General features: G+C 44.9%; 1 protein-coding gene across 1 annotated transcript in view; it reads right to left on the reverse strand.

Moving 5' to 3' along the window:
- Nucleotides 1-986: 986 nt before the first annotated feature.
- NAV1 (neuron navigator 1) overlaps nt 987-26,824 on the reverse strand; it is a 326,783-nt gene continuing 300,945 nt past the window's right edge. Inside the window, exons 12-31 of the mRNA XM_066626528.1 lie at nt 24,660-24,830; nt 23,501-23,553; nt 23,147-23,170; nt 22,955-23,032; nt 21,622-21,705; nt 20,654-20,765; nt 20,142-20,263; nt 13,141-13,337; nt 12,454-12,616; nt 11,101-11,275; nt 10,416-10,513; nt 10,162-10,257; nt 9,581-9,740; nt 8,425-8,660; nt 7,738-7,889; nt 7,326-7,397; nt 6,897-7,093; nt 5,706-5,824; nt 4,559-4,756; nt 987-1,802 (exon numbers count right to left, since the gene is read on the reverse strand). Of these exons, the coding sequence (XP_066482625.1) occupies nt 1,710-1,802; nt 4,559-4,756; nt 5,706-5,824; nt 6,897-7,093; nt 7,326-7,397; nt 7,738-7,889; nt 8,425-8,660; nt 9,581-9,740; nt 10,162-10,257; nt 10,416-10,513; nt 11,101-11,275; nt 12,454-12,616; nt 13,141-13,337; nt 20,142-20,263; nt 20,654-20,765; nt 21,622-21,705; nt 22,955-23,032; nt 23,147-23,170; nt 23,501-23,553; nt 24,660-24,830 (2,600 nt within the window). The 3' untranslated portion in view covers nt 987-1,709. The remainder of the gene's footprint in view (nt 1,803-4,558; nt 4,757-5,705; nt 5,825-6,896; nt 7,094-7,325; nt 7,398-7,737; nt 7,890-8,424; nt 8,661-9,580; nt 9,741-10,161; nt 10,258-10,415; nt 10,514-11,100; nt 11,276-12,453; nt 12,617-13,140; nt 13,338-20,141; nt 20,264-20,653; nt 20,766-21,621; nt 21,706-22,954; nt 23,033-23,146; nt 23,171-23,500; nt 23,554-24,659; nt 24,831-26,824) is intronic.

Raw genomic sequence — 26,824 nt, forward strand, 5'->3', positions numbered from 1 at the left:
ATGGGAAGTGATGCAGTACTAATCTGCAGAAAGAGTTATCCAAAGATGGCTACAGAGGTTGTCTTTTTTTTCCTGGCAGAAGCTATATTGACCGTGCAATCTTGTGTATATCAACTCAAACGTAAACCCATCTAAGTTCAATAAGCGTTACTTCCAGGTAAATAGATGTAGCATTACAGTCTGAAACTCCCTCAAGGCAAGTTCTAGTCTAGAACAAAAGAGGTGTCCCAGTTTTTTTTGGAATTTACGTATCTGTACAGAAATACCACTATGGCCAAATCAAAGCATGGCTATGTGCTTGTTAAGAGAGCTGACAAGGGGCAGAATCTGTAAAAGAAAAAAATTCATGATTTGAGAAGCCCACTCCTTGATGGCTCCTTGTTTGAAATCAAGCAAGTGACATCTAAGAATCAACATGGGCAGATGTTTTAACTTACAGGGCTATGTTTTTGCTCAAACTATTATCAGTAGTAGATATTATGCACCATCTACTACCCTCTCTCCACTGAGGTTAGTTGAGTCACACACCTGTATGTATGAGGTTTGGAGGTAAGAAACATCTATCGCTTTGCAGCTGGGGGGAATCATAATTAAGCACTTTTCCCTCTTGGTCTACAGGCCTCTTGTGCTTTTGAGGATGGAATACCAAAGAGGCAAGAAGGGGAGTCCATCCAGCAAATTGTGCATCTCTGAGAAGATTGTGCCACTGATTCAATCCTGTGTGCATCTGATGCAAGCTGCAAAAGACCCAAAAGGTTGGTTTGGTTACTGGAGGTCATCCAGTCAGCACCTATTTTAGATTGGAGGGACCGCAGTGATGAAACTTAGAGCAGTTGCAAAACAAGGAAATGAAGTGAACTGAACCAAAAACACAAAAGAAATCAAGTGGCTCCTCCCTATGTAGCCAGTGCCAGGTGGTTAAAAAACAAACACACACATAATCCCTGGAACCAAAGAGCAAACAGAATGGCCCAGCTTAGCCAAAATAAAATGAAGGGGGGGAAAAGCAGAGTTTATTGGGAGTCTGAATGTAAAAGGACCATCATGCAGATTAAATAAGGAAGGTACAAAGACAAGAGTTAACAGTCCTAGGCCTTTGCCTATGTTTGTGTTGGTTGGGAAGCATGAGGGGGAAGCATCCAGAGGGAAGCAGCTACGCCAGCAGTGGGTCTGCTGCAGTGGGGACTCTTCCACTCTGATGCCTACAGCTTTCTTTCCAGGTTTTTCCTTTACTTTCTAAAAGATCCTCATTTTAGGAAACCACAAACTTGGCTGCTGCCCTGTCTGTCGGCATTGCCCTGCAGAAACGCAGTGGCCAGTTCTGTGAGGAGGTCTCAAGAGTCTCTGCCCCACACAGGAACTTTGATGCTGGGACCCTGGAGCCTAACAACTTATTGCCCCCAGTTGCACTGTGAAAGCCCCAGAGTTTCTAACAGAGGCAGAAAGCCTTAGAGTAAAAACCATCATTCGCCTACTACTATAGTCATGGGAGGTGGTCAATATCTTGCAGAGGAAGAGCAAACTGTCTCTTGTCACCCACTGTCCATCTGCACAGATCCCAGAGCTAGTGAGCGATGGCTGCCTTCCTATCCTCCACGGTGTTCTGTTCCAGGCCACAAGTTCCAGATACAAAAGACAAAGAAGAACCAGGAGCGAAGGCAGCTGAGACCAGCTCACTCCAGTCTCCGTTCCATCCTGTTCAAGTCACCTTACAGTGTGGACTGCACGTTGGGGTCCAAAGTTTCTCGGTCAGGAGACTCAATGTAATTAGCTGCTTCCTGGAGCTTCAGCAACATTGCCATCTGCAGGGGGCAAGACAATTAAGTAAGAAGTTGTGTGGCCTCTGGGTTATTCACATACACAGTTCAGCAGATGCCCTTCCATTTGTCACACCTGAGATTCAGCCAACACGTTCCTGCTGCCAGGTCTGCCACAGAGATATCAAATGAGTTATCAGGGATCAGGATTTCCATACAGAAGACGCAACAGTCACTGCGATTTCAGCTCAACATCAGTTTACTATCTGCATTCCTGATAAGACAGACATTTTTATCAAGATCATGGAAGAGTCTTGTTCCTCTACTGCAGCTTCAGACAGCTTTGCATAATAGAGTCTTGTTCTGACTATTCAATGGCAAACAAAAGATTTGTTCTTTAACTCCTTTGTCTGAATCAGGCTCCGACTGACTCAGGAGAGTATGTGTGCTACAGTTAGTCTAATGGAGGCAACCTTAATTTCCAAAGGGATGAACAAACATGCTCAGGAAGGTGCCCGTACTCAACTCCACAGGTTTTCTTCCAGGAGAGACTATGCTTAGAGCACAGGGAGTTTGAGTAACTAAGGACAAGTGGGGTGGGATGAGGCTTAGACTGGACAGCTGAGACTTCTATGTGCCCACCCCTGTAGGGGTTTCGAGTAGGAGCTTGTGTCAGAGTTCACAAAGTACTGAATATATTTGCTCCTATCCAGTGTCACAAAATCACTGTAATACCATAATGCAGAAGAAAGCTAAGACAATCCATGTTGTGATAGTGGCACTGCTGGTATATTACACATCTGGGGCAGGCATTGGCCCTCCTGGGAAATGTCACCCCCTCCCACTGCATGGCACCCTCCCTCATAATGATGAGCAGCAGGCCCAGGGACGACGGCAGTAGAGATGCATGTGTGAAGTGCAGCACCCAGAAGTAGGTTGGTGGTGACATCATCACGTCACTGCCAACTGCTTCTGGACTGCCCCAATTTTGAGCCTTGATCTTGTGGGAGTGCCCTGCATAACATAAAGCATTCTGGACAATCATAGGCTTTTCTGATATTCTCTGAAAGCAGCCAACCAGAAAAGTGCTGGCTATTCCTCATACCAGGGGTGCTCAATACATCGATCGTGATCCACCGGTCAATTGCGAGGCAAAATGAGTCGATCACAGGCTTCTCTCCCATCCACGCATCCCTGGGAGTGAGCCCCATCCTGGGAGTGACGCTCCCTGGGAGTGAGCTCCTGTCCACGCATCCCTGGGAGTGAGCCCCGTTGACTCTACTGGTGTTGACTCATTAGTAGACTTGGAGAGTAGCCGCTGGCAGGCTTCTCTCCCGACCACGCATCCCTGGGAGTGAGCCCTGTTGACTCTACTGGGGCTGACTCGTGAGTAGACCTGGAGAGGAGCCGCTGGTAGGCTTCTCTCCCATCCACGCATCCCTGGGAGTGAGCCCCGTTGACTCTGCTGGGGCTGACTTACCTTTCCCCTGTTTTTGCACTGGTATGTATGGAGATCTGCCCCCCCCCAACTTCCATCTGTTGGTTCTGTGTGCAAGGGGTTTTGCACTAGTCTTGCTGTGATATCTATATAGAGATTTTCCCTCCCCCACACCTTTCCCCTGTTTTTGCACTGGTCTGTATGGAGATCTGCTCCCCCCCCCACTTGTATTGGAATCGAGGAAGATCTGGTGGGGAGGTAGATGTGGTATCAGCAGTGGCCCCTTTAAGGGTAAGGCCTGGGCATCCAGCAGAGTGTGCTGCACAGCTGCAGCCACTTGAAGGCAATAGGGCCCTCAGGGATATAAGAGCACCTGAGGCAGGAAGGGCTCCACTTATTTATGTGAGTCAGCCTTTTCCTACATGAAGATCATTAAGGCCAAGTACCATTCCACCATGACTGATGAACATTTGGAAGTGTGCTTGAGGCTGGCTGTCAGCAGCTACTGTCCGGACTATGCATCCTTGGCTGATTCACTTCAGTGCAAGTCATCAAAGTAAACTCAAGTAATTACAAAAAATGTTTATAGTTAATTATGTTGTGTTGCGCAATATTGGCTCATGCGGTTATGCAAGGTACACCAACATACATCGTACACATAAATGTTATATGTTATGATGGCGCGAACATTGTAAAAAAAACTCTGGTAGATCTCCGGACCTTGCTGGGTTTCAAAGTAGCTCTCGAGCCAAAAAAGTGTGAGCACCCCTGCCTCATACTGTATATCAAACCTATTTTTATTTCATGCCAAAAATGTGCTGGACACTGTTCAAAAACACAAAAATGCCACAGTCACTGCCCAGGCACTTTAGAATCTAAAACTGGTATCATTTTGCATCAGCCAAATGTTAATTGTCCTTGACCTGGTGAGAAATTCCCTTGAAGTCACTATTAACAGGGCAAGGAGATACAGCTGTAAAGAATGGTGTTCAAGAGCAGTTTCCTGGTGAAAGGGAAGAATTCCCCATTTTTCTTTCCCCCTACACTGAGACAACTTTGTTTCTTTTAAAGTAGCATGTTGCAATAGGATGCCTGATTGACTGAACCCACCAAGTACCCCGTCTACTGTAACATCCAGCAAGTTCTGGTCTCAAAAGATAGTGCTCTGATAACACAGGGGCCAACTATGCCTGTCATTATGGAAGAATGTTCAGCAAGGCATGATGCTGCAAGGATGAGCTGTGACACTCATACAACAGGATACCTCTACACCCAACTTAATCCCTTCATATTGAAGTATTATAACATTTTAACAAACACTCCAGCATCCCAGCTGTCCTACTTTAGAGCATGAATGACATACCAAAGGGTCTGATTCCAGAGAGCTGGGTGTAGTATCCTTGCCACTTCGCTCTTCTGGGGGTGAGACAATGCTATGGGGTCCCACACTGGGTGGGGGAAGGTGATAGAGCTTTGACTGGTCTTGCTGGGCTGATGGCCATGGCAATGTATCTCGCACCCATTCCACAGGGTCCTCCCAGGCAGCTTTTTGCCCATGCACCTACAAGGAAGACAGGAGGAAAAGAAAGAATATTGTCATTTAGTGGTGCTTGGCTGGCATTTATAGCATTATTCTGAGAAATATTAACAGGTATTGAAATGAACTACATACACAAGTAGCTGCCACTTATCCCCTTTTTCTGTCCAGAGACAATCAGAGAAAATTCAAGCAGGACTTGGGAAAGGTTCAGAAAAACAGTTTTGCTAAGAGTTGTTAACTATAAGGTGCATCACTGTAGCCCATTTACGGGAGAGCAAAAAGGCAGGATGTAGCCACGCAATCCATCCAGGATGAGTACCATCAGGATGCTGGCAGAGGCAAAGCATTCTGCAAAATTACAACCACTTTATAGCAAATGCAACGGCCAATTTGTTTTTTGGCTCATTTCAAAGTGCTAGTTATCACCTTTAAAGCACTATGGTAACTTAAGGACTACCTGCACTCATGCAAGCCTACCTCATCATTAGCATATTATCTCAGGTGTGCTCTGAAGTTCATCTCTAGCTGGAATACATGTGGCAGGTAGGGTCTTTTTTGTCATGGTGTCACAATTTTGGAATTTCAAAACTAACTCACACTAATTATTTTGAAAGAAGTTATAAAAACAAAGCGTTAAGCCAACTGGGTTTGTTTGTTTTGGCTAGTTTAGTTTCAAATCCTTTTTCAGGGTGTGTGTTTTTTTAAAGCTTTTGTATTTTGTAGTTCCCTTATTTCAGTTTTATAATTTTGTACACTGCTTTAAAGCAAATTAATTTAAAGATGGTCATATAAACAGATGTGTTTGAAAACAGTTATTTTACTCAGAAGTAAGCCCATTGTGTTCCGTAAGACTTTGACTGTAATCCTATCTTACTCACTGGAAACAACACACCTCTACAGATAATTAAATAAATAAATCCATCCATACACGTTAGTGCCATTTACTGCACTAGATCTACTATTAATGTACCTTGATCCCATCCTTTGCTCCCTCTTGAAGGTAGGGGATGATGGAATTGTTCCACAGGTCAATGAACCAAGTCCGGAAATCCTCAATGCCAATGGGACATGACAGGAAGAAACATGGTCCTGGAAAGTGAGGAGGAGAAAATATTACCAGCATGAAAGCACCAAACTCATATCATATTTTGGCATGAGAAATTGCTACCATCTACTATCACTGTGCCAGACACAGAGTAGTGGACATCATGCTGAACTTGGACCAAGGAATTGCCTTGCTGGGACAAACTGTTTCTCAGTTTAACAAACCTCGTACAATGGTTGTGAAGATAAAAATGGGAATAAACCCCTGTATGCTGCCCAGAGCTCCTTGAAGGAAAGGCAGGATACAAATGTGGTGAATGAAAACCTTTCCTGATATAGTCACAAACCAGGTTGCAACAAACAAGTCTTTTGAAGCAAACAGAGAAGCCACAACTCAAAGAGCATGACTACACTTGGGAGCACTTCTGATGCAGAACACTGCAATTTTTATTGTGCCTCATATCTGACTTCTATCCACCCCTACATAATTACAGCAAAGATGCCAGTGTACACTTTCTTCATGCCCCATCATTCCTGTTCTAGAAGAAAATCAAATCATGGATTATTTTCATTACAGACAAAACTTAAAAGAGAAGTTTGAACCACCATCATACAGGCCTGACGCGTTCTTATGGAACTGGGGGTATATTCACCTCTGATCCCCACAATATTTGGGTTTCAAGAGATGGAAATTATAAATGATGCACGGCGTATCAAATGGGAATTAATGACCATGCAAAGAGGAGATGTAACACATTTAGGACACCCATATCAGGGTTTAATTTGAGAGAGTTCAGTTCAGGGAACTGTCTTCAAAACCAGGGGTCAATCCTGCCACATGGAAGAGTAACTGAAAGTGCCTTTGTGTATACATAAATTGCTTTCTTTCACAACCAAGTAAACACATAATCAATCACAAAGAATGGCTGGAATGCCAAATCACAGAGTATAGCTCCTATGCAGTCCTGAAATTCCTCTTTTTAGTATGTTGGAAGCAAGAAGCAACTTGCGTAAGCTACCACTTATCCCTGGGTCTCATCACATCTTCCTGTTCTAGCCTCCTGAATGACAACATTTTCTAGGATAGCAGGTCCTGCCACCATGGCTCAAGCCTTACCAATGAGGAAGTCAGAAGTGCTGTGTTTCTCTAGGAAGGTGTGAAGATGGTACCAGAGTTTGGGCACCCAGTCCAACACACGCAATAGCTCTTCCCGGTTGGCATTGGCATCACTATCAGACTCCAGCAGCTTCCTGCGTAGGTAGCGCACAAGGAAGCCATTGGCCGGCTCCACATTGTTGGAGAAAGTCAGCATCCTGCAGGAAAGGAAGCAGGTTAGGAATGCAAACACAGAAAATACAACACCCCAAGCGAATAGCCCTTCCCCTCAAAATTGTGTTTAGCCCAATAGAGAGCAAAGAAGTATCTATATGCCCTTTTTCGCCCCAGTAGATTCCACATATTCTACATGATCTTGGACCCCAGAGGGCAGACGAAGATGTGCTATTGAGAGACCCAACAAAATTTTTCTTCCTCCCAAGGGCTTACCTGAAACTGAGGTGGAGGCCATGATTTGGAGTCATCTTCACCGGCTGGTTGGTTGTCCCAATGATGTAGGGGCTGGTGGAGGAGAGGCACAGTAGATTTTCAAACACTGCATAATCTCTTTTGCTTGCTCTCTGTAGGAGCATGGCTAAAACCTCTTTACTCTGTCACTGCCCTGACCTCAGCAAAGCAAGATTGTCCACTACCAGAGATGTCTCGCATCCATCTTAGGAAATAGATTATGACTACGACAACAATTTTTTTTAAATCAATCATCTAACACCAAGACAATCAACCAGTACTGAAAACTGCCCGTCCAGAGTACTGCACAGTTTTTGTCAGTCCTATTTTAAATAATGACTGAATCACAACTAAGCCATTGGAGTCCCAATGCTGATGCATAGCAGACACTCACCATTTGTGGTACTTGCAAGTGAGAGCTCCATTGACAAGCTCACTGATTGAGCCAGGCTCACTGAGGTCATCAAGGAGGATGACCAGCGGCACATCAATCCCTGTTTCCCGATCAATCTGATTGGCCAGATTGGAGAGGTAAAGCTGCAGGTCCTGGTAAACAATGTAAACAAAGGTTACTGTACCAGAAAGTGAAATATGAGAAAATGACATACACTAGTGATACCAAATAATATAGAGTAGGATTCTCAAACTTCTGTCTGCTGCAACCCACCTCCTTCATTGGTCCTGGGCCTCCACAGTCCTCTGGAAAAAACCAGAAGCTATTACCATGAACCTAAACTGGAAGTGAGTTTCTGGCTGATTCTGGAGACCTGTGGAGGTGTTCTGAAGTCTGAGAAGTCCTGGTGTGGCCTCCAGTTGCATCCAGGGGGCTCCAATTTGGAGCCAAACGAACACAAGGGCAGGTAGGATGGCCTAGCACTGACTAGGACTGGAAGGTCATATTGACAAAGGGCTAGAATAGCAGAGTGAAGATTGAGGGTTCCTGAAAGTACACATTAGGTTTCTCAGGCTGAAGTTATGAAGGAACTATAAAGTCAAGAACAAAGGGTTGTGCTAGATGTCAGAAAGATTTTACCTATGATTGTGCAGAGATTGGTACTCATCCCAGCCAGGGGTTTCATACCTTACATGACTGCTGGTGCATGTTGAAAGTGTTGACAATGCCATCAGTGACCTCGCGGCCTGAACGCTCCACCAAATATTCAGCCAAACGGTTGGTCAGGTAGGTCTTGCCAGTTCCGCTTGGTCCAGAGAGGATAAGGCGTCTGTGCTTGAGCAGAAGGCTTATGTAGTGCTGCATCATGGGCTTGGGGATAAGCGTCTCAAACACCAGGCTGTCCACACACTTCTCTTTCAAACCTGTGCAGAAGAATGGGGCTATTATGGGCAGGAGGTCTGGTCTAGAGGGCAGGAGGTCTGGTCTAGAGGGTAGAGCCTCCATTTGCCTGAAGATTAACATCCACAAGGTCGGCAGTTTGAGGCCACCGGCACCGTGCGACCTTGAAGCAGCTGGCAAGCTGCAGCTGAGCTGTTCCATCTGCTCGGAGCGTGGGAGGATGGAGGCCAGAATGTTAAACCAGATCGGAGTGTAACAGCTTGAATGTGGTGGTTCTTGAAAGAGAGAACCTTCTTTCAATTTGTAAAAATCCCTGCGTGGATTTAATAAGCCTGCCTGTGTAAACCGCCTTGAATAAAGACCAAGAAAGGCGGTATATAAATACTGTATATTATATTATATTATATTATTATGAGACATCCCCTATAGCATCCGGAGCATTCATAACATTTCAGACTCCCTCTTCCAGCACAATGGTCCTTTACAGGGTAGGCTCTTCTCCCCTACAATATATCCCCCAGTCTTTTAATCCTGTGGCAGGTTTGTTGATTCCCACTACCAAGTGCATGCTAAACTACAACTACTGGCTTCACCTACTCCCACCCAGCTATCTTGCACTGGAGCCCTCTGAACTCTCTCTCTCTCTCTCTCTCTCTCTCTCTCTCTCAGATTCCTATTTCAGACCAAACAGCAATATGAGAGGAAGAATATTTCCTGCAGTATAATCAAGATCAGAGCACAAGATGCCACCTGTAATTGTACAGTGCTACAATTAGCAGCCTCGCCATCCCCACTAGCACTGCTCTCTCACTCCCAAGTCCCTGTTGCTTTTTCATCCTCCTGGCACCAACTCAACACCAGCAGTTTGGAGTTGGGAAGGACAGAAAACAAAGACAGTCATCTCACCAGAACAGAAGAAATGTTAAAATAACTGCAGTGGTACCTTTCAGCGTCACAGCAATGCTGGTCACACCCCGCCGGCAAGGCGGCAATTCTGGAGGTTCAGAGTCCAGCACTCTCTTGACATGGCTGATACTATAGCCATAGACAGACTCAATACTGAGCCCCAGTGTAGCAGCAGGATCCATCTTGGTGATATAGTCCTGAGAAAAAACAGAGAGTGGTCAGGTCAGGAGTAGGCCTAACCCTAGACTGGTTAGAGTATTTGGATTAGTTTATTTTAACATGCTTAACTTTACTTATCAACCACAATTTCAAGCATTTCAAGCAAGTCCCACCATCAAAAAAGCCTGATCCTCAGATGCTACCTGCCTGACCACAGTTGGTGTGAGCACCTGAAGGAAAACCTTCTCAGATGAGTTCTCAAAGCCTGGCCAACTGCCTACTATTTCCCTCTGTCAGTGTTTAAAATTCTTCACTCCATGTCACTAACTTCAGCTATAGTCCAACAAGGGAAAGTGGGCTGAGACTGAAACATGGAAAGGGCCTAGTTATCTCTTGAACATTCTCAATCAAGTTCCTGAATAGGATGTTACAGCCAAAAGGCTGCCATTAGCACCTCACCTTGAAGACCTGACAGACCGCTTCATCCAGCATTTTCCAGTCCAGTTTTCCGCTCACTTTACTACTGCCCAGATAGAACTCCTGTTGCTTCAGATCCTGAAAGCCAAAAGAGAGATATAAACCTGGCTGGGAAATTGCCCCAATATTTTATAATGACAACTAGACCACAGACAGCCTTCATGCCAGATGCTGTGGCTAGGAGGAACTCTCCCCAGATGGTACTTTCCCTTTTCCTCTTTCTTACTGACACTTACCCCTTTGATGATGTGCTGAGGTGGCATGCGCACTACAATTCGTAGTGTCACTTCGTCCTTCTGGGGCCCAGCGCTGATGCCATCCATTGGAGACAACTCTGGAGAGGGAAAGATAAAAGATTTTCTGTTCAAAAGGAAGCACAATCAGTGTGGAATAGTGTTGCCAATGCACTATTGCCAGCCTTCATGCATTATGCTATGCCCAGAAGTTTTCCCAAATCAGTAGAAGAACCTCCTTCTTGCACTGTCCAGTAACTTATCCCAATTCCTTTATGCTCTCCTCAATGATCCAGGTCATCTCTTTACAGCTGTGCCAATACACCACCCATCCTGCACCAAAGATTTTCTTTTCTTTCAAGTTCAGTTGCCCTGACCCTTTTCCCAACCCCTTGTGGGTTCTCCCTTTGCCAGACCGTAATAAGATAGTAATAAGGCAATGACATAAAGCAGGACTATGTGCTCACAGAAGTGGAATGTACTCACCTAGTTATCTAGCCTGGTTCTCCAATACAGGAAGATCACTTGCACACCAGTCCAGCCCCCACCAGTCAGTCAACAAAGTCCATCCACAGACCATCCCAGTTCTTTCTATTGTGCTTCTCCCTCTCACAAGAAGTACATTTTCAAAAACACTGCACAGATTTTGAAACAGAGCCTATTGAGGATGTCCTTTCTCTGTTCATACCTGTATCAGCCAGGCTGGGACTGAAAGGGTGAGAGAGTTGGAGCCCTAGAGAGCGCCTTGGAGAGGAGGCGGCAGATGAACTCAAGATGTGGCTCGGGATGGAGCTTGGCACAGAGGAAGGACCTGGAGCCACCTTCAGCCGGTCATTTTCTGCTTTCAGCAGATCCACCTCCAGCTACAGAGAATGTGCAAAGCAATTGGCAGGGATGAGACAGCTGATAATGTTATGGATTTAAGATTCCTAAAAAGAGAGCGAAAGGGCTTAGCAAGTGTGGTGAACAGGACCCCTTCACCCTGGAGCTGGGTTGTCTTAAGCGGTACAGCTCTGTCATTGATGACTGATGATCTGTACAAGTCTTTGTAGGTTGCATCAGGAATCCATTTCATTTTCTCTCTTGTTCAGAGTGTCTGCTTTTACCTGTTTGAACCATGCCCTTTCCTCCTTTTTATTTTTTAAAATAATGTATTTCTACTTTTGAAAAGTAGAACCCATTTCACTCAGACCACAAAGGAGAACTTGTGTCCATCGCTGACAAACTGCTTGTGACTACTGCTACAATGTTGTGCTGAAGGTAGGATTGGCCAGGATACAATTGAGCAAACCAGTTTCTGTGCTGAATGGACCATGGTAACCAGGCTCATCCCAGGTAGTGAGGAAGGGCATGGGGACTTGCCTTTTTTGGGTGCTTTTCCTTCCCTGGCGACAGTGAACTATCCTTTTTGGAATAGCTTGTGTTAAGATAACTGTTGCCCTGGCACCCTGCAAGGAACTCAAGGGTGGGCTCAATGGTCAGGTGCATGATGCATGATGCATGGGCTGTTCGTCTTGCTTCTTTCTCCTTACTACATAGTTGGCTGCAGCAGCCTCAGAGGACCACCACAGCATGACTAGCTGCTAACAGGTGGATACTTTTCCAAAAGACAGGAAAAAGTAATACACTTTGTAATACAGCAAAGAGTACTACAGAGAAACCTGATCCTAAGGTACCTTTCCCTACAAGGATAGCAAAAATCAGACAGTTTACTACTTCCTGCTCATTCACACCTGGCACTGATGTCAAATGCCAAGTAGCACTAAACAGTGAAGATGTGAGGGCTACAGTCCCTTGACTCAGGATGTCACATCACATGTCAGAGAATGAGAAGAATTCACCAAATAAGCCAAAGCTAATATCTAATCTGTCCCTCGCAGAGCTCTCACAAGCTCACCAGCAGATGCCAAGTCAATGAAGGGATGTTAATCACACAGCCTGTTTTGTCTTTGTGTAGCCACATGAGGTGCTCTGAAACTGGGGTCCCCATGAGAACAGAGGATTTGCTGCTGCTGCTTGTTCTGCAGGGCAGGGCACCCACCTGCATGTTGTGCATGGTTTCACGCAGTTGGTCCAGCTGGTGGGCAGAGTTCAGGGCTTCCAAACGAATGTCGGTCAGCTTCATTTCCTTTTCCCACAGCTCTGAGCGCAGCTCTGACACCTCCTTTTTCTCAGGCTCCTCCTCTTCATTGGTCTGGAAGAGCCTATGCAAGGGACAAAAATTAGTGTTCGGATGGGTGTAGGAACGCCAGACTATAACATACTGCAGTCAGTTGAGACCTGCTGTTTCTGCCTATGGATCTTTCAAAGGGACAATCTTCCCCCATTGATGTGCCCTCCTGCCAGTGCCTGAAATACTTTCAACACCTACACTTTGCCCAGTATTTTCTTCAATAAACTGCCTCTTTCATTTTTCCCCTGCCTTAGCTCTCATACTAACTATATTCACCCCAGGGTTTGTAATCATGCTGGTCAATTGAACTGGACCCCCAAATCTCAAAGAGAAGGAGGAACATTACTGCACCTGAGAAGGGATTGGAGCTGCAGCCCCAGGAAAGTGATACATTTGAATTCATTGGCAGACGGCCTACTCTACTACACTGTGCAAGGTGGGATGTGGTGGGGTGCAAATCGGTCCACCCAAAGCAGATGCAGCTTTGCTGAGCTTCAGCCTACCCAGTGAGGTACCCCCCCATCTTAATTCCTCAGAGTAGGAAAACGCCCTTACTCAGTAGTATCAATTCCCACTGACGAGGAGTTGGAGGATTTGATAGAAGGCGAGGCTGTCTCTGTGGATCCATGCTGCAGCTTAGGGGACGATGGTGCTGAGGAGTCAGGGGTTGCAATCTCCTCAATGTCTGAATAGGAGGAGGCAGATTTGGGGCCTTTCTTGATGCTGAAGGCCTTGTTGAAGGAGCTCCTCAACTGATGGGGAAAGAGGAGGAAAAAAATTTTAGAAGTTCAAGCTAATTGTAAATTAGAAGATCGCACTGCAGCAGAGGCAGCCTGTGCCTGCTAAACCACATTATGTTGGATGTTGTACCCAATTTGTACTTTGCTTTTCAGGGCAACTAGCAGACTAGATGCTTTTCTGACCTGCTTCCCACTTTAATCCCTTGTTCAGAGGACAAACTTCACCCTAGGATCAGCACACATTTCTCATATTAACACTATCCCAAATCAAGAGCACAAAGGATTAGTTTAACCCAGAGTACAGGTCGTGTCTGATCATCCATGGATTTGGTTCAAAGCGGGTTCCTTGACCCAGACTGAGCCCCAATCAGGGATGACCTGTAGCCCTCCGAATGCGACCCAAGCAGAGCTTCAGTTGTGTCTGGAGACCATTCTGATGGCCAGGGAGCCCATGTGCAACCTCCGTAGCCCACAGAATGACTTCTAAGGTCTCGTAGAGGCCTTATAGTGCCACTTTTGGTTTTTGCTGGAAACTGGAAGTGATGTTCTAAGGTCTCCCTGAGGCCTTAGAAGCCATTCTGAGGGCTGCAGAAGCCATGCATGGACTTCCTGGCCCTCAGAATGGTCTCTGGATGTTACCAGAGATCTGCTCTGGTTGCGTTTGGAGGATTAAAGGCACCAATCCAGATTTCAGTATTCGTGGGGCTCCGGGAACAGATCCCCTGTGGATATTGAGGCACTACCTGTATGTCTGAACCTGTATGTCTGTACAGTGGGCCCTCCATATCTGTGGGTTCGGCACCTGTGGTTTTGATTCAATGCAGGTGCTTACCCTGTGGCTGGAGGGACTCAAGGGCCTCGCAAACGTGATTGGAAGATTATTCTGGTCACTTTCAGGAGGTATTCTGAGGCATTGTCTCCTCACGCCTCAGAAGACCTCTTGGATGTGACCAAAAGACACTTCCAATTGAGTCCAGGAGGTCTTGTGATGGCCGACCGTGGATTTGGTTATCTGCAGAAATCAGTATCTGCAGGGATACAATCTTGGAACGGACCCCCCGTGGATACTTAGGATCCACTGCATTAATTTAAATCTGTGTATCCACTTCATTAAAAGGGTGCTTCCAGACCTAAACTCTGATGTAGATTAGAATCTCCATCCCCTTCATCAGCATGCACCCACAAAGTAGGAAAGTCTGCCTTTGGGGTAATTTTTTTTAAGAAAGCTGAATTCAAGAATGAAAAGTGGCTGAAGTGTTAACGGCTATATAATTTGCACCCAGAGCCTTTTACGCAAAAGAAACCAAGCAATGTATCTAGTGCATTGCATAAGGAAATGGCAACCGTCCTGGCTGCATCAAGTCTGACAGTTTCCACAGCTTAGCCCCCAAGATTCCAGGGAGAGAAAGCACTTCTGTCAAACACGAAGTTAATTCCCAGCAGAATGTGAAATGCCTCACATCAAATCAGCTCCTGACAAGGAAGCTAAAACAATTCCAAATACCATTACCACCATGCAAATAATCAGGTGAGCAATCGTAAATCTGGACTTTTGGGGATTGAAGGGTGATGTGACCTCCTGCAGATTGGGCCATATTCCTTTTTTTTATCTTCAGTAGAAATTGTAAAAGGAGCCTATGTTACCCACTATAGGGGGAATAAAGGCAGCATAGCAGCCCAAGACTTGTTCAAACATATGTAACAACTGTTTAATAGCCAGCAGAAACATGCCACTGACTAGCTGAGTCCATGCATTTGTGTCTTGCCACTGTCATGCCATTCATGGAAAATGCAAAAAGGTCTAGCTGCTCATTCCAAGTATTCTGTGCTTCTTGCATTTTTCTGAAGAGATAGGAGGGGTGGCAGGCCTTATACAACTAGAGACCTGACCATGCACACAAACAGTCAGGGTATTGAATAAAAATTCCGGCAGAAAGAATTCACTGCAAGTTTGATAACTACCACCTAACTACATCCTACTACCATCATCTCTTTATGTAAATGGGAGTACGTTTATGCACTTTGGAGTACAACCTGTTCTGGTTGGGGTTGCAGTTCCCATAAAGGACCAGATTTGCAATTTGGGTGTGCATCTGGATCAGCGTTTGACCCTAAAGAACCAGGATGTGGATGTGGCCAGAGGCTTATTTGCCCAGCTTCAGCTAGTGTGCCAGTTGTGCGCACTATTGAAGAAAGCAGATCTATCTAGTCACAGTGCTTCATGCCCTTCTCACACCATGACTGGATTATCGTAACATGCTGTACATGGGGCTACCCTTGAAAATGATCCAGAAGCTTTTTAACTGGTTCAGAATGCAGCAGCCTAGGTCTTGCCTGGGGTCCACTTGTCTGACCACACTACTCCTATGCTTCACCAACTGCACTGGTTGCCCATGTGCTTCTGGCCCCATTCAAAGTACTGGTAGTTGCATTTAAAGCCCTACATGACTTAGGACCTGGACACTTGAGGGACTGCCATCTTGTGGCCCCTGTGGGAATGGAAGGGGAGGACAGAAGTTGCTTAAATAAAACTTTGTCGCTTTTTAGGAGTGAGCAACTTGTTTGCCAAGAGAGACTGAGGTTCAGCTACTGTTCTTTCCCTAGCTATAGCTTGGGGTGGTTGTTTTTTTTTTGGGGGGGGGGGGGGGGAGGTGATATTTTTTCCAAAGTGTCTTGATTAAAATAGCAAATTGTGGTGTTATGTGGTTTTTTATGCAAATCTTATTCAAAACTGTACAAACAGCGCAATAAAGCACATTAAGCATTTCAACTGTGAACTCTGTATCATTTTAGACTGGAATAGCCAACCAGTTGCACACAGACACTTTCTGACTGCCACAAACAAAGTTTAGAAAAACATTTAAACAACGAAGAGAGCACCACAGAAGTTCATCTTCGAGGATGAGAATGTGGGCAGGCAGAAGGGGACTTGGTTGCGCAGAAGGGTAATGAATGCACCTTATATGGACTTCAGAACTGGTCCTGCAAGGCCAAACTAAAGATCCATGCAGGCCACCTTTCTGGTTTATCAGCAGTGAGAAAGGTGCTTTTGGAAAGCCCCAAATAGGCAACAGCATTCCAGTGTTTATTGCTCTGTATCTGCAGGCCAGAACTGCAGACTTATCTCTTCCTTCTCAGTGCCTCTGCTCAGGCATTTGCTTTCTCCCCACCAATTCATGCCCCCCCCCACCTGCCACACATACAAACACCCAGCAGATACTTTTACTCAGTTGCTCCACCATAGGAGAAGCTTCAGGAACTCGCTGCCTTAGTTAAAACTACTTGCAGATTCCTCAAAAGTAAGCAAAAGTGGTGTTACAGGTCATGCCTCGTTATTCACTGGGGTCCTGTTCAGAACCCTCAGTGGATTAAAAAAAAAAATCAGTGGATACCAAATCAGTGGAAAAATAGCATTAAAGACCCTTCTAGGTTTCTTACTCCTCTACTGTAACCCCAGAATGCATTGCTATAGACACTACACCACATTCAGCCACTAGATTGGGTGAATAATGGAATCTAATTGAATGAAATTATAATTATTCATCAGTGCGAAGACAGAAAATTGGATTTTGGTGCTTTTTTCCCTAGATACGAGGCATTTAAAGGTGGACCTCAGTATCAGTGGTCAGTGAATACCAAGGTCCCACGTATTTTGTGAAATGCATAGTTTCTCATGTTTTGATCTTAATACTGCTTTATATCATGATTTGAGCAGAAATTCTCATTATTTTGTATTCTGTGTTGGTCACCGAAACAAAAACACCCCTAGCTATAGACTTGAAATTCAGTTCCTGCTTTTCACAATTGCTTCTTAAAGCTTTACTGCTTAACCTATGGGCAGTGGCAGGTGATGCAAAGCAACAGTGGAGCATTACTAAAATACTGCCAAATCTACTCTGAGTGTGAGGCAATAGGGAAAGGTAGTTGCTATGTCACTGAAGGGTGCACAGAAGATGGGCTGTATTAATTTTCTCACAGGTGCAGGCATCAGTTAATGTTACTAAGAAAAGCATTTGATCCATTGCTGTGGTGGGAGTCCTACCAAGGAGCCTACCTACTATCACTGTAGGATAACTCCAAGGTCCACAGATACAGCTGCTTTTCCAGTGTGACTGACTGTGTCAAGTCTAACACAAACCTTTTATATAACAGTAAGGCCAAAAACACAGGCACTATCATCACTGGGTGTAGATAGACTCAAGCGCCCTCCCGACCCACTAGAATCAAAAGTTAGGTAGGCTTGGTGGAACCCACGTGTGTTCAAATCAGACTTGGTTACAGACAATGCAAATATCCTGAGAGCTCCATACTGCCTTTTGACACTGCCCCCCCCTCAAAAAAAAACAGGTAAGGGCCTGCCAAATCTACAGTTAAGTGGCACGCTGCTTTCCAACCCCACAGAACACATAACCCCTTTTTAAGTTTTCATGGGAACCCCCATCAGACAGGGATTCTCGGGGCAGAGTGGGCCATTCATCTTGCACACCAAGACTTGGCCACGGAGAGACTGAAGAGGAACCCTTCCTCTTTATATATACTGGTCCTATCAAAACTTCAAAAAGGTAGAGTCAAGCCCAACATCGCTGGGAATAATAATAGCGTGATCCCAACCATGCTCAGGCAGAGCATGCAACATGCACGCACGCAAACATACATACACATGCGCGCACACAAACACAGAACAGGCATAAATTCACACATGTATTGAGGCAGTAGCAAGGAGAATTCCCACTGTGATGGGTGGCAGCACTACTGGAATGGAGGGGGTGGTATCATCCCCCCACAAGCCAGTCTGGAGACACACAAGAGGCCAGGGGACTGGAGCTGTATCAGTGATACGCCTGCTGCTACCCTTTCCCCTGGTTTTCAAGGGCATTCACCAGGGTCTGAGTTGTACATTTATGAAGGCACTTTCCCCTCCCAGCTTTCCAGCCTGCTGTAAGCCTTGGCAGCATTGAATCCTTGCTGCAGATTCCAGGCCCAAGCCCTGATGTTATTGATGGCAGTGATGAATGGAAGTAGGCCATTAGCATAGGTGTCTGCCAGAGTACTCATCCCATGTCTTTGGATAGGTCTGGCAGAAATGTGGGAAATGTCACATTGAATGTCATCATTTGGGCCACTTAAAGGGAATAAACCCAGACAGATGAAACACTTACAGCCACAAGCAATACTTAGGTTAGATTTAAAAACCACTGACTGACTGTTAAGAATGAAATCAATGATCCCTGCAAGAGTCACATTATGACACAAGTGATCCTCATAATACAAAAAAAGTTCTAAAATTTGGGAATGTCCCTTAAAGAAGCAAAGAAAAGCTGCTCAAATTGTAAAGAAAAGAAGACCATTCCCCAACATGGAAATGGAAGATATTCATATACTTTATTCTTCTGTGATGAGTGTGGGGGCATGTCGGTACATATAGCCTGCAATCACCAAATATGTTTTAAAATAATCATTTGGAAAAACATAGTAATGTTTTGTCACATGCTGCTGTCCCTTCAGTTTTGGGATACAGGTCAGAGAGTTACTTGTAGCTGAAGCTGGATATTAGGTCCCATTGTTACAATGACTCTGATTGGGTGCTCCAAAACTGCATAACTGGAGCCCCTTTCCTCAGTAACTTCTTAGACCTCTAGGAAAGCTGCAAAGCTGGGTATTACTAAGGGTGGATGTAAAGCCACATTAAACAACAGGAGTGGAACATTCCCCCAGCACCAGTGCAGTGGCCCCTTGCTGTGTGGCTTGGCAGAGAAGGTATAAGAGTGAATGGAATGGTTAAGTTTCACAAGTGCTGTGCTGTCCCAACACAATGAAGTGACCAGTCAGGAGTAAAACATGGGGAAAGGACTCGTGAAGAGAGGGGACAGGGAAGTTCCAAGCTTACCTCATACACCTGGAAAAAAAGGGTTGGGATCAGCATTGAAGGAAGAAAGGGGGAAAAAAGAATACAGCAAGACTTAATCATGCGTTCAGCTCAGAGCCCTGCCTGTAACAAGCTGGGGAGCTCAGGGCAGCACATTGAAACCATGGCAGTGTCTTAGATCAGCCTTCCTATGGGAGTGCTCTTCATACTGAGTTGGGAAGTAAGCATAAGTGACTTCTCCCCACCTTTGGACAGTGGGAAAAGGTGGGCTGCCAAAGTCAATAAAAAAGAAATTAAGGGTCAAGTCGACTACACACAAACAACTTCTCATGCAAGAACACAGTTGTGATGCAATAATGATTTAATTACAACCATTTTATTATAATAATGTCACCTGTATTTAAAACATCACCAACATGTTCCAAATCAAATGACTCTCTTGAAGGAGTAGCCATGAACTTGGAAGTTTTTCTGCTCTCATTCCTGACTCAAAACAAACACTTGGAAAAAGGGACAAAAACCATCCAATTTTTTAAAAGACTATCCTTGCAAAGGAGAAATTTGCCTTGAAACATGTTAGGAACATTTCAAGTGCACATGTAATTACTGTATTATAATAAAGACTTGACCTTTCTGACAATTATTGCATCATCGCTAGGTCAGCATCTCTGGTTTAATTGCTGGTCTGGTAATACCATGATTTGGGCTAGGGGACTTGGTGGGTATCACTGAGCAGTGGTTCTAGCCTGGGAGTTAGAGCAGATTTTCATAGGGATTCCACAGCAAAACAGGTGCAATCTAGGTTCACAGCAGAGGAATCTGCCCTAGGCAGTTCCACAGGTCAATAAGCCCGAGTCTCCAGGTATCACTGCCCTAGCTGTTCTGAAAACATACACAAAAGGGCTTTCATTCCCAAGTACATTCTCTTTACTTCACCCTTTTTGACCTACCCAGCTTTTCTTCTTCTTCTTCTTGGCATCTGCATCCTTGCCACTCCCAATGCTTGAATGGCTGGTGATACTATTCAAGCTGGAGATGCTGTCTGATGAGTTTTGTCTCCTGATCCGCAGCTCTAGAGACACAGGGAAGGGAGGACAGAGAGACATACTCAATCTACAGAGAAGCTGAAGCTGTATTGCAGGCACCCAAGTGATCTCCTTTTCTATGTTTCTGCTTCTACCCCTACATTTTTAACACCTTTACTCCATATGACAGGCAGCTTTCTTTTTTCTTTCCACTTATTAAGTAAAACTCAGGAGAGCTAAAATTCTGCCTCAGAGAAGCAGAACTAGTTTGTCCACAAAGTAAGTCAGCCTGGAAATGTGGAGAGAACTAAGGAAGAAAAGCAAGTGCTGTTTAGGAGCCCAAGAGAAACAGAAATTCTCCTCTTCAGACTCTGATCCACCATTCAGCAAACACAGCTCAAAAGGTGCAAATGACAGCTTGTGCTGTCACCGTTCACCTTTGGGTGTGATGTCTGTTCCATTCAGGGCACCCTGGATAACAGCCTGAGCTTCTGAGTTCTTCTTCTTCAAGAAATCTATTGTCTCCCGCAAATCCAGCAGCTCAGTGTCCTGGAAGATAAAAGGACTAATTAATACTTTGGGTTTTGTTATTTTACCCATTGTTCATCTGCAAACATATACATTTTAGGGAAAAGTATATTTAGTATACTTTTAGAAACAGAAAAGTATATTTTGAAAAGTATAGAAAAGTATATTTTAGACAAACATATATGTATTTTAGGCGGGGGGGAGATGAGACACAAAATGTCTACAGCAGTTTTCCAGAGGCAGAGTGGCAATCATTCCTATTGATACGAATGATCAACTAAAAAAAATTACGATGAACAAATACCACAAATGATTCCGCCCCAAACCACTTCTGGTTATATGGCACAGTGTCAATTCGCTGCCGCAAGCCTAATAGTTCCAGTAGACAGGTCTACCATCATCCTTTTCTAATGCGTGTGCTTGAGTGCCTATCAATTTGCCAGCAAAAAACCCATTCTAGTCAGTTGACATGTAACAGAATGGGTCAGATTCTGTGACCTGTGCTTATGTTAATAAAAAGATCTCCCTTCCCTAAACAGCAGCTCTCTTCCAACTGGAACATAGTTCTCAATGGGACATGAGCAGACGGTGGGTTGTCCAGGGAGGGTGGGTTCTGCTATGTATTTCCTTTGCATTCTGGTTTTATCAAAATACCAATACATTTTTGATTTAAGAACTAAACAAATATTGTAAGACAGTTTCTCTCTCTCACTCTCTCTTTTTTGGTGTCCAGATCTCCATGAGAATTAATTAACCCAGACACTAGAAGCAATTCCATTGGTCTTTCCACAGAGAAACCTTGAAGAGAAGGGTAAAGGGAAATAAGACACCTGCAAACTGATGCGTCCCAAGGCTGACTCTTTTCTGCAGCACTCACCTTCTCCTCAGCAGTCTCTGCAAGGTGTCGGAGACGGGATGTCATGTTCACCAGGCTCTGTTCAAAGGCTGCTACTAAGTTAGCCTGGGGAGTAAAAAAAAAGAAAGGGCATTAGACTTGCACACCAGCATGAAGCGGAATCACACAAAGAAACACTATGTGACACAGCAGAAGATACTGGGAGCTCTTAATTATACCCAATACTCCAGTTTGGGACTCAGGTTCTATACCTGGCGAAATATATGGAAAGACAGCAATTATTGGAAGAATCAAATGCCCCAACTTTACTGCTCTATGTACTAGAACATGGTTTGCAAAACTGTGACACAGGGCCCCTTGGGAGACAAGCAACACTTGGAAGCAGGTGCAAAGAATAGTGAGGAAGGAAACCCTTCTTAGCCACACCAGCCAAAACATGCCAGTGCGGTATGAACTGCCCTTTAGCAAAGGATAGACTGTCACTGAGTCACAATTAGTTTGTGAGAATGGCTGCTACACCACATGCCTCCAGCATTATTTGAAAATAGCTGCTGCTTCATTCTAATGGTCGTTTCCACTGGCTCTAAAGGTGGAGTGGTCCAGAGATGTCTTGCTGAAATTTCTAATGCTAGCATGGGATTACTGCTCTGGTCTTGACCACAGACCTCTGCTTACAGCCACTGGCTACATGCACACAACTGCATGCAGGAATAGGTATACAATAGAACTAGCAGTTGGTGCTGGGGAGCGAGGAGACAGAGAAAAATTTAGGGAGTGCACAAGCTTCTATAAGCTTGAGAAACACCGCACTAGCAAAACAATTAATGCCCACCAGAGGGGGCCCCTGCACTGTGCTGAGTATAGAAAAGCAAACCTTTTCCCCACTTCCCAAATTTCTTGACCAAATTTCCTGTGATTTTGCTGCACGACAATTAAGGGCAGATCAGAATCTGGGCTGCAGGGATACCATGGTTGTTCAGCAGTGCACAGGCTCTGATGGCATTTCAGCCTCCATTCTAGAGACCAGAATGCAAGCTTGCAAAAGAGTAGGGCAGCATCCACCAGTGTTCTGACCTAAAGGGAAGATTTATTATCTGGACAGGGCTATGAGAGGTTGCAAAACTGAACTGCCTTTTGACTGTCTCACTCCATGTCACTCTCAGTTATCACCTCAGTTCTACCCTACATATTCCAGCACCCACAGCAACACATACACTGATTGTCCTACATTACAGAATTATATCTAAACAAACAAACAAACAAACAAAAAACACAATTATCAGTGTGGCAATATCTTTGGGTATTGTCAGAGCAGATGCAGGGATGCCACCATCAAGGAAACATGGCAACTCACATTGGCTGACAGCTGGGAGGTCAATGTGGCCACCTTCTCTTGGGATGACTCCAGCTCGCGACGCAGTTTACGTATTTGCTACAAGAGAGAGGGAATGGAGGAAGGAGATTAAGAGAGCAGTAAGGTTTTTTTGCTCTCCACCAAGGGTTAAGAGCAGTGCAGCAGAAGGAAGGAAAGAGGATCTTACTGTACCTCAGACTGCATCCTCTCCTCAGCCTGGCAGCACATAAAGGGGCAGAGGAGAGACAGAGAGGCAGGCAGTTAAAGTAGGACAGAGGCATTCACAGGCAAAGACAGCACAGGTGAGCAGACACGTAAGAAACCAAGACCCACATTGCATTCTTTCCACTTCCCAAATCCCTTCTCATGCAACATATTTTATTGTGCCCCAGCATGCCTAACTTGCATTTGCTTCACTGCAACCCATTCCATTTGAAAAACACTGCAAACAGGAGATCACCCGGGGGGGGGGGGGGTGTTACTGGAATGCAGCACAGAGAAAGCAGAGGGTAGGACAGGCTGGCTGATGAAGTGAACATAGCTTACGGAGGAATAAGTGGAGGATGCACTGGACGCCAGGGACAGCACGGATCCATGAACTGGAATAAGACAGAAAGAGAGAGATGTGTCAAGGAGCAATCTCTGGTCACAGAAGGAAGAACAGCTGGTCACAAAGAGGCCTGGGGAGAAATGAACACATGGAAGGTGGGGAGGGGAGAACCCAAAGGTCAGGTGTGTGCAAAGGGGTAGGACCATAACACTAAAGAGCATCTAGAGTTAATAGAAGGTCTGCTTCATAGCTAATGCAGGACATCTGAAGGATCAGAACAGCATTCAGTCCTGGAAGAAGCTGATGAAGTTCCTTTGCTTGTGAATACTTTCAGCAGACACAATGAAGGACTGACTGACCCAGCATGCCTTGGAAAAGGAATTACATAGAAAACAGGAACATTTTCCAGTTGTAAACCCAGGAAACTTATACTTTTGATTGCCAGATGCAGCATGAAGTCTTCCCAAGTATATTTAAATAATTCTGGAGTCACATTTTATGTGGTGGTTAGGTTCTAGAGTCAGCTATTAAGGTGGATAATTGTGTATAGTCAAAATTACCCTTGAAATCACTTGTGCTTAGCAGACATGTTGTGCAAAAAATACATACTGCCTCTTTAATTACTAGAATTACAATTACAAGAGGCATGCGGGAACTGAGACAGAGGGAACAGTAGATTTGTATCTCCTATCTCATGCTCACTCAGGAGCTTATGTTCATTGAGTGGAACAACAGACAGAATCACCTTTGTGCAATTTAAACTGTTTGCTGAGCATGTATAGTTGATGAAGCACAAGTTGAACTGCATATGATATACCGTCAGTGTACTATACAAGTCCAAAAAGTGAAGAGAGAACCAGGAGTAGAACCAGAAACTTATTCTGTCCCCAGAAGGCTATGAAATAGGGAGGACACCTGCCAACCCCAAATTGTGGGGGTAGATGTGAAGAGGGGAAAAGTAGTGTTCCAGAGGCACTGGTTGCACAAATTCAGGCCTTCTGTCTGTTTCTCATCTTTTTGCTGCCCTACAGCAAGTAGAACTCCCAGGATCTGCAATGGCCACTCCACCTGCTCTTCAGAACTTGTTGTAGTTCTATCCCTCCCAACACTATAATCGAGGAGGGAACTTCTCCCAGCTGGGTGCAGGGCTCTCACCATCATCCACAGGGTCACGGAAGGAGCCTGAGCGGATCATGCCCTTGGGCCGGTCCGCCAAGGAGAGGGTGCTGCCCATGGGAGAGGCGTTGTACAGCTCAAAAGTGGAATCATGAGTGGGGATGCTGTTGGAACGGGTGATCCTTGGGGCATTGGCTGCTGTGGGGCTCACTGTAGGGGAAGAAAAAATGGGAGAATCAAGTTAGAACAGCTCAATGACTGGGCCTGTAAAAATGGTACACATTATACACAGGCATACACAGATTCTTTAACCGCAGCCAAGGTGGAGATCAGCAAGCATAAGTCTATCTAATACACACAACACCTTGAGAACCTCAGTCAGCATCACTGTAAATATATCACCTCCAATGTGAATGCTGAAGTTGTTGGAAACACTTGAGCTTATTTCATCAAGCTTAAGTAAGTTCCACAACCATTTAACTGAACTTTAGGTAAAGTCTCTGAAGTTGTCACATGCACTGGGAGGGAAGGGCCTACAGAGAATACATAATGGATTCTGTCTAAAATTTTAGCCCAAGAAGGTTGGGGAGTGTCCTTGAATTTGAGCACAAAAACACCAGGATTGCACCACACCTTTGCTCCCAAGGCTCTAAAGCAGAGGTGTCAAACTCATTGCATACAGCAGGTCAAAGTTAGCATCTGTTGTGCCCACGAAGGGCTGGAAGTGATGTCGTTAAGCAGGAAGTGACATCATTAATCAGGTGATGACCAGTAATAAGCACTTTGTTCTCAATAGCTGAAAAAATAGAAAATATGCAAATCTTGATGTTTTCAAGATATGGTAGAGCCCAATTACCACGCGGCCACCCTTTCAGCAGCACCACTTCTGCAAGCAGTGTTCCATCTAATATTTTACCCTGCTGTGCAGGGCAGTTAACATGAGCTGTACATAATCGCTGTCATCTTAAGCCACTTCTGCTCAATGTTGCATTTACACAACAGGGACCAAATGTGTACACTTGTGGAGCAGGCAAAAATGGGATAAAATGGGCAATGGTCAGTCTGACTTAACTATAAAGACTGTGCCACCCACATCCTCCGATTCTCCCTCAACCAGCTCTCAACCTCTAATGCTACCTCCCTCAGTCACCACGCCCTGGCCCTAAATTACGGATCTCCAGCGATCTGCACACTTTTCCTGGTTTCCCTTCAACAGGAATGAGGAAGTTAAGCGTCTTTCAGTGCCTATTACAGCCAACAGTTGCCCTGTGCAAAGCATCACTTCGCAGCTCAATTATCACAAGCCCAATTATTCCGCAGGCCAGACAAGGAGCTCCCACAGGCCTTAAGTTTGCCATCCCTCATCTGTATCTTCCCCAAGCAGTGCCCCATCAGCTTGCTGGGACTGCACAGTTCCCTGGATCTTCAAAAGTCAAGCATTGTGGCAGTTGCACAGCTCTGTATGAGCTATAATTTATTATTTATATCTTGCCTTCCCCCTGCCTGATGGAAGAGCCTGAACGGAAGCTTACATAGTATTTCTTTTCCCTTATATATTAACAAGAATTTTGTCTTCAAGAGTCTTGCAGCCTTAAAACAACTTGCATGACTTAGCTAAAAAGCAGAAAAAAGGTTTGTGCAATTTGTTTGGGAAGAGGTCACCCCCACTGAACAAGCAACTTTCAACACGAAAAGTGAAACTCATGAAAATTCACTCCACATTACAAATTACTACGCCTTGTGTTTCTACTCTAGATTTTGCTGTCTGCAAATTTATTACACCAATGAGAACATCTGCAGCTGTCAAGAGAATTGAATGAATCTTGTTTTGCTTAGTGCTCTTATTGCTATTGCTGGAGACTATCAGTTTGGCCTTGGTTTGTTCCATCACCACACAGTACAATCCAGCTATAGGTGTCAACAAAGAAATGTGGCACATTCATTCCATTTAGAGCAAGAGAGATCCATGAATAGGCAGAGTTCCATGTTTCATTACATTCCAATTCCCAATCTCTAAGGGGATTATAAACCACCTTTCCCTGGATATCACTCATTCAAGATATCCCTTTAACAAAAGGTTCACTTTGCACTCTCTTTGGGTCACATGACAACACTGTTTTAAGAAGGAAAAAACTTAGCAGACAGAACTTCAGCACATATAAATTGACAACGGCTTCCACTAGGCTGCACTGACTGAGAACACG

This window comes from Tiliqua scincoides, chromosome 4 (genome assembly GCF_035046505.1).
Source record: "Tiliqua scincoides isolate rTilSci1 chromosome 4, rTilSci1.hap2, whole genome shotgun sequence".
Classification (NCBI taxonomy): domain Eukaryota; kingdom Metazoa; phylum Chordata; class Lepidosauria; order Squamata; family Scincidae; genus Tiliqua; species Tiliqua scincoides.